Source organism: Macrotis lagotis, chromosome 1 (genome assembly GCF_037893015.1).
Source record: "Macrotis lagotis isolate mMagLag1 chromosome 1, bilby.v1.9.chrom.fasta, whole genome shotgun sequence".
In the NCBI taxonomy this organism is placed as follows: domain Eukaryota; kingdom Metazoa; phylum Chordata; class Mammalia; order Peramelemorphia; family Peramelidae; genus Macrotis; species Macrotis lagotis.
Genome location: NC_133658.1, coordinates 287,050,265 through 287,060,807, shown reverse-complemented (window position 1 = coordinate 287,060,807; position 10,543 = coordinate 287,050,265). Strand labels below are relative to the sequence as shown.

At 36.6% G+C, this 10,543-nt stretch overlaps 1 protein-coding gene across 4 annotated transcripts in view; it reads right to left on the bottom strand.

The window, feature by feature from the left end:
• Nucleotides 1–516: 516 nt before the first annotated feature.
• Nucleotides 517–10,543, bottom strand: part of ABO (ABO, alpha 1-3-N-acetylgalactosaminyltransferase and alpha 1-3-galactosyltransferase) — a 50,577-nt gene continuing 40,550 nt past the window's right edge. For 2 of the 4 annotated variants that reach the window (XM_074210791.1, XM_074210793.1), the window contains 3 exons: nucleotides 10,107–10,157; nucleotides 6,318–6,452; nucleotides 517–1,359 (listed from right to left, as the gene is read on the bottom strand). In XM_074210791.1, the coding sequence (XP_074066892.1) occupies nucleotides 627–1,359; nucleotides 6,318–6,452; nucleotides 10,107–10,157 (919 nt within the window). In that variant the 3' untranslated portion in view covers nucleotides 517–626. Of the gene's footprint in view, nucleotides 1,360–5,137; nucleotides 5,771–6,317; nucleotides 6,453–10,106; nucleotides 10,158–10,543 lie in introns of those variants that run through there. The other 2 variants (XM_074210794.1, XM_074210792.1) reach the window with 2 other exon arrangements.

Genomic DNA, 10,543 nt, shown 5'->3' with positions numbered 1-10,543 from the left:
CTCCTATTTATACATATTGCATCCTTCAGTAGAATACAACTTTTTTGAAGGCAGGGACTATTTCATTTCTATCTTTGTATGGCTGTATACAGGCTGAGGGCCTGGCACAGAGTAGGTGCTTCAAGAATGCTTATTGATTAATAAAATAATGATAATAATATCCAGCATTTATATAGCACTTCATGGTTTGTAAAGCACTATATATGTATTTATATATGTATGTTGACATATAGACATATATGGTTCCTTTATACATATAATTATATTGTATATCAAGTGCTTATATATAATATATATACATGTGTTAGTATGTGTGTATTTTCATATATTATATAGATAGATATGTATATATTTTAATCCTCACAATTCTAGGAGGCAGATGCTATCATTATCTTCATTGTATCAGGGAGGAAACTGAGGCTTAGAGAGGACATATGATTTGCCCAAGTAAATGCCCAAGTAAATGTTGAAAGCAAGACTTGAACTCAGGTGTTCCTGACTCCTTATTCTTTAGAGTTTATCACTCTAAAAAAGAAAGAGAACCGATTTTGAATTAGTTTCAGCTAATGTTAAGTTATAATTGACTTTTGGTCAAAGAAATAAGGAAGGTTCTGGCTTTACTAACTTTAAAATATTCCCTCAACAACTCCTTCATAAGAAGAGGACTCTCTTTTGTTCCTAATCTGAGCATGATTCTTTGGCACGGCCACATATCTCAGTTTCCTGAGGAAGGCTGGCCGCCCTAGTAGGTTCTCATCCCACAGATATTCGGGGGAAAGGACCTTGGTGGGTTTGTGAAGAAATAGATATTTGTTTAAGTGACTCTCGTCATGCCATACTGCCTCAATATTATTACTCTTGTCTATCAACATAGCTTCATGACAAGCCTTGGTCATTTCATAAACTTGTTGTACTTTGCCCCCAAAAAAGCCCCCAGCATAGTAAAAATCACCCTTGCCCCTGGGGATGTAGGCTTGGGACTGAGGCCGGTTTTCATATGAAAAGGTTTTTGGTTGAGCTCCATAGAAGCCAGGATGAAGAGTTCCAAACAAGCTGGAAAGGATCTCTACCCCAAGGTGATCACTAAACTTCATATCTACATCCATACATATGAGGTAGTCTACCTCCTGGAAAAAGTACTGATGAGAAAAATTGCTAATCATTTCCATTCGGTGCATGGAGATATCTTGCCATCGGGCATAGTTCTGGACCACCAGTGTAATGACCTTCCTTCCTTCTTGAAGGGAAATTTTTGGAACATCAGCTGGCTTGTCAGTGAACACGTAGTAATTCACTTTGTATCCCACCATGAAATACTTCTCTGCAGTTTCAAGAAACAGCTTCAGGAAGACCACATACCTAAGGGCAATAAGTTCCCCCCCCCAAATTAGAGAAAAGTATTATTTCCATATGAATATCATAAAATACTTTTAAAGGAGCTACCACTGGGCCAGGCACCACGGAAAACACTGGTACCTGCCCTCATGGAGTTCACAATATAATGTTTGTGTCCAAATGTCAAAGAATCATCATTCAATATGATACAGAATAGAGATGAAAATTAGCGCAGGACAGAGCATTCAACTTGAATGCTTAAGGGCTTAGAGCTCTTGGTCCGGTTCCAGAGGACAGAATCAGAAGCAATGCATGAAAATTACGAAGAAGAGAATTGAGATGTGACATTGAGAAAACCTTCTGGCACTTAGACCTGTCTAAAAAGTGGAATGAGGAAGGAGCCTCAGAAACTAGTGAGTCCCCTTCCCTTACCTGGCAGACCCCTTTATTGGAGGTATTTTGTACAGGGGATTCTTTATGGGGTAGGTTTGGACTAGACTCAAGAGTTTCTGAGAGTCCTTCTAAATCTCACATTTGGTGATTCTGGGAAGAAAAGGCTCAGATCCTTGTCTCACACATTTAGCAGGTATGTAGCCACAAAGAAATCATTGAACAGTTCTGATTTTGTCTATTTGTAAAATGACTCAGGATGATATATAAAATGATCTGAAAAATCAACCTTTATGGATAAAGGTTATTGGGAGGCTCAAGTATGTTAATGTATATAAATTACCCTGTAAATCTGAAAGCACTATAAAAAAACTAAGTTATTATTATTAATAATAATACAAATAGGGTTACTAATTAGATTCTAATTGAGTTCAAATTCAGTCCCAGACATGAGCTGTTTGACCCTGAGCAAGTCACTTAACCCTGTTTGCCTCAGTTTCCTCATCTGTAAAATGAGCTGGAGAAGGAAATGGGAAACTACTCCAATATCTTTGCCAAGAAAACCCCAAATGGGATCATGGAGAGTTGGGCATGACTGAAAAACAACTGAACAACAACAACAACAATTGCATGAGCAAAGAAACAATAAATAAAAAGAATAAATGAAATCTAACAATGGCAGTATGGCATGATTACTTGCTCAAATAATAATTCAGATGAGTGACTTTTAGGGATATAAAATCACAGTGCCCCCAGAAAAAACGTATAACGTAGCATCCAAAGGAGTAGGTCTCTTTTGTACTGTTGGGAAGAGAAGGAAGAAGGACATGGATTACTTCATGGAAGCAATACTCTCATTTAATCAGTAAGTGGTAGGATTTGAATCGGAGTCTGGAGTTGTCATACCAGCTGTGTCACTAAGTAGCTACTTGATATGATCACTCTCTGAGGCTATTTCTTCCTCTGTGGATTTATATGTAAATTTAAGGCTTACAAATCCAGTTCTTTACAGCTGTGTAAGGTCATCATGATCCCCTCAGTTTTACAGATAAAGAAACGCAAGTTCACGAGTGGTTTGGTAATTCACACATACTCAGATTGATGCTAGAGGGGGATCTGAGTTTTCTGTGATCAGCTGACTACATTGAATCAAGGGGTTAGGTTTAAAGAGGAACCTAGAAAAGGTTTTGTTATTACCTCCTCTTAATTTGAGTGGCTACCTTTTAGGTAAAAATAACAAATACCTATTTCAAATTTAAATTCTTCCCAAAATGAGACCCTCTCCTCCTTCCAAGCCCTTTCTCTGCTCCATTTCCAAAGCAAATGGTAGCTGAAAAAATGGTCCTGAACCTGTTTTGGATCACTTATAGAGGAAAAAAAAATGATGTCCTATCTGGCTTATAAGGCCAGCTACAAACAGTTTCAAAGATGAGTTGTTTTTCTCAAAGTACAAAAGGCTCAAATAACCACAGTTTAGGGAAATTCTTCCTACATCTTTAATAGTTTATGCTTCAGAATAAAACTTCTCTTGACCTGTATGCTAAGTTGAGAGCTAAGCACAAAGACTGAACTTGTACTTGGGCCAAGAATTCAGGATGTTAATCACAGAGAAGTTTCAGAAGACGGTGGTTGGAGGCAGCTCCTAGAGGTCCTTAGAGCCAACTGTTAAATTTTCAAGCATCTGTACTTCAGAAATCAGCAAATACTATAAATCAGGGTTTGAGTTGTCTGTTGATTGCCTAGATCACTAAGAAAGTGATGGAGAAAATGTGAATGATGCAGATTTACCAGAGTACTCCTGAGTTTTATGTTCCATACCCATTAAGATATTAAGATTCCTCTTTTTTTTTTTTTTTGATGTGAGAGTGGGGGGTGGAGAAGAGAGCAGGTTTGGATAGGTCAGTGAATCCATTATTCTGTTGCCTTATGTTTGATTCCCAGAGGTAAAATTCTTTATTGAAAAATCTGTTTCATCATCTCCATTCAACAAAACACATCAGGTTCACAAGAAAAAAGATTTTCTTTTAGAGGGATTATCTATCAACAATCCATAGTAGTGTCTATTTAAAGGGATCCCCAAGAGGCTTGGAGAACATTTAATAGGTTCACCTTCAAGGAAACTCCATCAACTCTACTCAGCTGCCTGAAAAAGTTTTTAAACACCCAAGGGCCAGTGTATTGTAAATAACCATTATTATCTCTGATTATCTTCATTGTTTACTTCTGTAACCCCTCCTCTCTTTTGGTGCTTCTGGAATTCATGAAACTTCTCTCTGGGCTCCAATTCGCAGAAGTCCTACTACTGACAAGGCCCAGCCACATGGCTTGTTGATGAGAGATCATGGCACGTTCTAAAAAAGTCTCTCTTTGTTATTCTCACTTGTTTACAATGGGGACAGGTCCTCTAAACTGACTCTCAACTGAGCAGAGTTTTACTGTGGGCAGGTCTGAAGATGTGGCTGCAGGAGGGAACAATAGTGGAGAAGCACAATTCTAGTTCTTGCCTATTATTTTCATTATTCTCTCCAAACCTGTCTGATAGGCAGAGTTGGTGTACTATGGGTGACTCCACTTAAGAAGTAAGGAACATTTTTGGTGCCCTTAAGAAAAAAAAAAATTGAATTCCATGATACTATATTAAAGCAAAAAAAAAAAGGAGACGGGGCAGGGAATTTACACCTTCATGAATGGTACAAAGAACTATTAAAGGACACCAAAGTCTTGGTATTTTTTTTTAATGAATTGTGTCAATCCTGGAAAACTCTGTGTATGTGTGTGTGGGGGGGTGCAGTATGGGTATGAGTGTGATTAGATCTTTTAAGAGGTCAACCCACCCTTAATTAATGAGCTGAAAACTCAGTTTTATGAGGAATAGGGAGCTTCTAAAATATCTGCTATTTGTTGTTGTCTTTGAATCATTTTCAGTCATATCTAACCTGACTCCTTTTTGAGTTATTAAAGTGGGTTTGCCATTTCCTTCTCCAGATCATTTTATGAGGAAATGAGGCAAACGAGATTATAAGTGATTTTTCTAGGTTCACACGGGTATTAAGTGCTGGGGGTCACATTTGAATTCAGATCTTCATGAGATCAGGTTCAGTCTTCTGTCCACTGTGATACCTATTTATTCTGGTATCTGAATCTTTATTTAATCTTTTTAGTCTAATCTGGATTATCAGAGTTAAAAAAGAAGAGATAATAGGATTCCCAAGATTTATTGTATTAAAAATAAAGAGGCTAAATTCATTTCTTAATACGGAATAATACAAACAAAATTGGTTGAAATTTCTCTGAATTTACTGTGGATTTTCAATTTGGGAATTCATATACTTATCATCAGTCCCAGTATAGACTGAGTCTGAACAAAAAAGTTGTTTTACTTCTGCCTGAGTTTATCCAAGCATTCCCTCAACTGATTATCTAGTAGAAATAGTGTTCATTATCCTAAAAATGATTTCTATCATCAAAAGATATGATTTCATATTGATGAGCATGATATGTCTGATGTAGCAATATAACCTACCCATTGTTCTGTTCTGTACTCAAGCCCTGTTCTTTCCCAAGACTATAGAATCAACCCAGCTATTCATACATGATTCCTACTTAGATGGTCACAAGTGATATAATAAGTTATATTTTCCTGCATGGTGGACTTGCCCTGGAAAGATCACTCAACCCCCCAAAATCTGATTGTTCTGTGATCCACCTGCTCACTTATGATTATGTATAAAATATCTGCCTCCATAACAACAAAGTGGAGCTTCAAGAATTATAATAATTCCATGATTTGCAAATCAATTCCTTATAAAGAAAGTAATTAATAAAGCCATACTGCTTTACTGTCACTATGTCTCTGGTCTGTTTTGTGACAACCAGGTTAAGACAATTCAGTAAAACCTCAGTTAATACCATGCCATGGCTATAAAGGACCTATCCCAATTTTGGCATTTGTTTACTTTCAGTCACTTAGAAATCTGTTTTTGACTGTAAGACCTGAGTTCAGCCCCTCAGAGGATCAGCATAGCTTCCATTCTCCTTCTATGTCCTAAAGACCAAAAAAAAAAAAAAAAAAAAAAAAAAAAGACTATTATGCTTGAGTCTCCCTGACACTTTCTACCGTTGAACTCTTTACCTATCCTTCCCTGTTTAGTTCTAAAGGTATCGGCTGCCACTTGAGGTGGCCTGCCCAAGGTCTTTGGCTTGTTGTCTGGCCTCCCCATAGTATTCCCGGACTTGGAGGTTTCCCATAAAAACTCGACATTACAATTAAAGGACCATTGTTTGTATTATGATCCAGCAGCTTCTTCTGTGAAGCCTCCACTTAGCTCAGCAGCATTTCAGAAATCTTATGCAGGATCACTTTCTATCCCATCATATAAATGATTACTCTTCCTACATTAATGAACAGCCTTACCTGTATCCATAGAACATTTATGGTGTCCTAAAGGCTCCTCCAGATTAAAAAAAAAAAAAAAAACTATGATCAAAATGATGAGGTGCCTTGAGAACAAAAGATACATTTCCTTCTTAACTACTAAGTAACATTCTTTTCCTCCCCCAATTATATAGACCCTTCAGAACCCAGGACTTACTTTTTGATTGCAAATACTGTCAATCCAATGGTGATATTCTTGCCCTGAAATTGCTCATTCAGTATATTTTCATCAAAAGTTCCATCCCAAACAATGGGTGCAAGCCAAGGAGTCAGGAGGGGGACATCAATGCGCCTAAGAAACATGGAATCACAAGACTATATTGGAGCTGAAAATTATAGAAATCCCTTAACTCAATTCTCTTTTTTTTGAGAGGAGGAAAATGAGACCCAAACAGTGAAACAGAAGCTAAGTGATTTGTAAAAAAGAATTTCCAGCATGAATTGAAGTCCTTTATGATCTTATCTTTGAAGGAAAAGCCCAATCTTCTATTTAAAGACATGGAAAGAGAAGCTAGTGGTAGCTGTGATGAGTACTCCTTCCACTCTGGTTTCTATAATGATTTGGGTCTCTTCTAAAAGACATTAACCATAAAGATACATTTTTCTTTGTGGAAAATCATTAATTTCTGAGGTAAACTGGGGTACAAATCACTTCCCCAGGGTGACACAGCCAGTAATTGGCTGAAGCTGGATTTGAGATCAGATCTTCCTGATTCCAAACAAACACTCTCTTTCCTTTTTTCTACTACAACAAAATGAACTTTATTTTGAAATAATTTTTTGACAGGCATGGAAAAATTCTTTAGTTGGATATGTATGCGAATGAAAAAATCCAAATATCTTTTGCCTTTCTATGGGAGCACCAATTTCATAACAACATTTTAAGAACTTAATGTGGAAATCCTAGAGTCATCACCCAGCCCTATCCAACCCAATTTCATTAGTCCCTGGAGAGAAAAAAACTAGCAGGGAAGAGAGTGCTTATAAATAAATGGAGAGATGAAAGATTAAAACTCTGTAAATGGTAACCTTGCCATTTTTATGCTTGTCACGGCATTGAGTTGGAAAAATCATGTTTCAGGATCATTCTAGTCATTTATTTATAATGGAAGTGTTAGCAAGAGAAGAGACAGGTGGAAATTTCTATGTTGTTAGAATAGCATCAGGACCCAGAAACTGCATGAAGACAATTATAAAGCACTCCTCACCCAAATAAAGTCAGATCTAAATAACTGGGAAAATGTCAATTGCTCATGGTTAGGTCAAACTAATATAATAAAAATGACAATTCTATTAAGTTACTTATTCAGTGCCATTCCAATCTAACTACCAAATAACTATTTTACCAAACTAGGAAAAATAGTAACAAAATTCATCCGGAACAACAAAAGATAAAGAATAGCAAGGAAACTGATGAAAGAAATGAAAGGATGGTGGCCTAACTCTACCAGATCTAAAAATATACTCTAAAGTGGCAGTCATCAAACCTTCCTGGTACTGGTTAAGAAAAAGAATAATGGATCAGTGGATTAGGATAGGTTCAAAAGAAATCTCAATAACTGATTACAGCAATCTGCTGTTTGACAAATTCAAAGATTTCTGGATAAGAATTCACTATTTGACAAAAATTGTTTGGAAAACTGGAAAGTAGATTCATATTAATAAAAAGAGAAAAGCGGACAAAATTAAATTTATTTCTAGATGTGTAAAACCTATATAAGAAGGTCATAATTGTCAAAATAATTGGTATTGGACAAGAAAATAAGTTGATAAGTGGAACAGAAAAAGTATATAATATACAGAAGTGGAAAAGTACAAACCAAAGATTCTTGCTCAAGAAAAATAATTCTATGAAAATTTCTGGGAAAACTGTAAAATGGTTCAATAGAAACTAGGTCTACAGGCTCACACCTCACATTAAATCTCATGATAAGCTTCAAATGAGTACATGAATTAGATATATAGAATAATATCAAAACAAATAGGAGAAACATGGAAGAAAACAGATGGGGAAGAATTTATGACCAGACAGAAGATATAAGGGACCACAGGAGGTTAAAATAGACAGTTTTGACTATATAAAATAAAAAGGTTTTGTTAAAAACAAAACCAATGCCAAAATTAGATAAGAATGATGAAATCAGGAAAAATCTTTGAGGCAAGTTTCACTGAAAAAAGCCCCATTTTTAAGATATGTAGGAAACAGATGTCTTATGTTGCACAGGGAAGCTAGGTGACACAATGGGCCTGGACTCCTCTTCTCAAACCTAACCTCAGATACTGACTCAGGGAAAATCACTTAACCCTGTTTGTCTTACTTTCTTTATCTGTAAAATGAGTTTGAGAAAGAAATGGGAAGCAATTCCAATAGTTTTACTAAGAAATCCTAAATGGGGTCAAAAAGAGTTGAACAAAATTGAAAAATGACAGCAACAAAAGGGAACTGATTCTAATTTATAAGAATAAGAACCATTCGGCAGTTGATAAATGGTTACAAAATGTGAATAAACAGTTTTCAGAAGAAGAAATTAAAACTATCAGCAGTCAATGGGAGGGAAAGGAAAAGAGATCCATTGGTGTTATGTGAATTGAAAACAAACTTAAGATCTGAACTTGGCGTGGAAAAGGGTTACTACTTATCAAATACTGGAGAAAAGGAGAGAATGGAAGACTTTTACTTTTTTCAAGTACTTTCAAATAACAACAACAACAACAATAAAAACAAAAACAACAACAAAAACAATAATATCAGCCAGTATTTATATAGAACTTTTTTTAATATTATCTCATGTTATTCACACAACAAAGCTAGGTGGGAACTATGTTTTACCCAAAATTTCTATCTTCCCAAACTAGCACAGGACTTTATGCAACAAGTCCTGAAGGAAAAAAAACAACTCTTTGTTGACTGAATAATGAATCTCTTTGTATTATGCATGCAGTGTTTGTGTGTGAGTGAATCCAAATTAAGGCTGTTAACTACACGAGAGCTAAAAGAATTGGTCAGATAAATCTTCATAGTCCCCACAGGAGACAATAATCATTTGTTTACTGATATTTGGGGAAAAAATCCAGAAAAGAGATTCACTAGCCTTCACGCTAGTCTCTCATTTTTTTTTATTCCCAATAAGATTGTGGTAGACAGAGGGCCAAGAAGACCTGAATTCAAGTTCTGCTTCTGACACATGGAGGCTCTCAATGTTCTTGGAAACTCTCTAAGCCTGTAAATTGGAGAGAAAGTGACCACTTGCACTAATCAGAGGGAGATTTCCCACCCAGGAGTTCCCTAGACTAAATCAATCATAAACCCAGGATATAATTCTACATTGAAAGGAAAGACTGATGCCCTATCCTGGTTGGCTCTTCTCCTTCATTATCAAAGAAAACCAAAAAGATGTTTAAGACAAATCACGGCGTGTCCAACTGTGGCTCATTGGATCAATATGAGCTACAAAAGCTCTACTACAAGGTAGTCACATATATTCCATGTGATGGGTACTCTAAACTTAAAGATGCCATGTTTCCTTTGAGCTGCTTCAATTCTGCCTTCCTCACAAAATGCAACCCCCTCACTGATGAGGGCATGCCATGTTGGCTGGTCCTGTACCAGTGTCTCCCATATTGTGCAATCAATTCCAAAGTTCTTCAGTGAGATCTTCAGGGTGTCTCTGTATGGCTTCTTCTGACCCCCTTGTGAACACTTGCCCTCTGTGAGTTCTTCATAAAATAGTTTTTTTGGCAACTGTATATCTAACATTCTAACAATATGCTGTACTCTCTGTAGTAATGTTGGAATGCTAGGCAGTTTTGCTCAAGAAAGGACTTCAATGTCTGGTATGTTCTCCTGCCAGATGATCTTTAGAATCGTAATCTTAGTGAAAGACCTTTTCTGCACAATCTCTAAGATCTCTTCTATCTCAGAAATGAAGTAAAGAAGGTCACTCACCATTGTGACTTTGATTGTGGTGGAGTATTGTGTCCCACAGTGAAGAGTTTGCTGTAAAAGAAAGACAATAAATGAAATATGGTCCTGTTGAAAATAGAAAGTAATTAAAGGAAAAAGAGGAAGAAAGGAAGGAAAGAAAGAAAGGGAGGAAGGAAGGGAGGAAGGAAGGAAGGAAGGAAGGAAGGAAGGAAGGAAGGAACAAAGGCCACACCAGAGGAGCATCTAGAAGAGCCGAGGCTCAAGTTCTGTTTACTGCATTTCCATTCCAAGACTTCCTCCTTATCAATTTGTGGAGAAATGATTTATATAATTGTTTTGGGGAAATTAATATAATCTTGAAATCCAACACCCTGACCTCAGGAATTTCAGGAAAGCTGGAGATGGCTAAAAGGTATTCTGGGTTCCCCCGGGATCCTGGATCTACCCAGAACATTCTT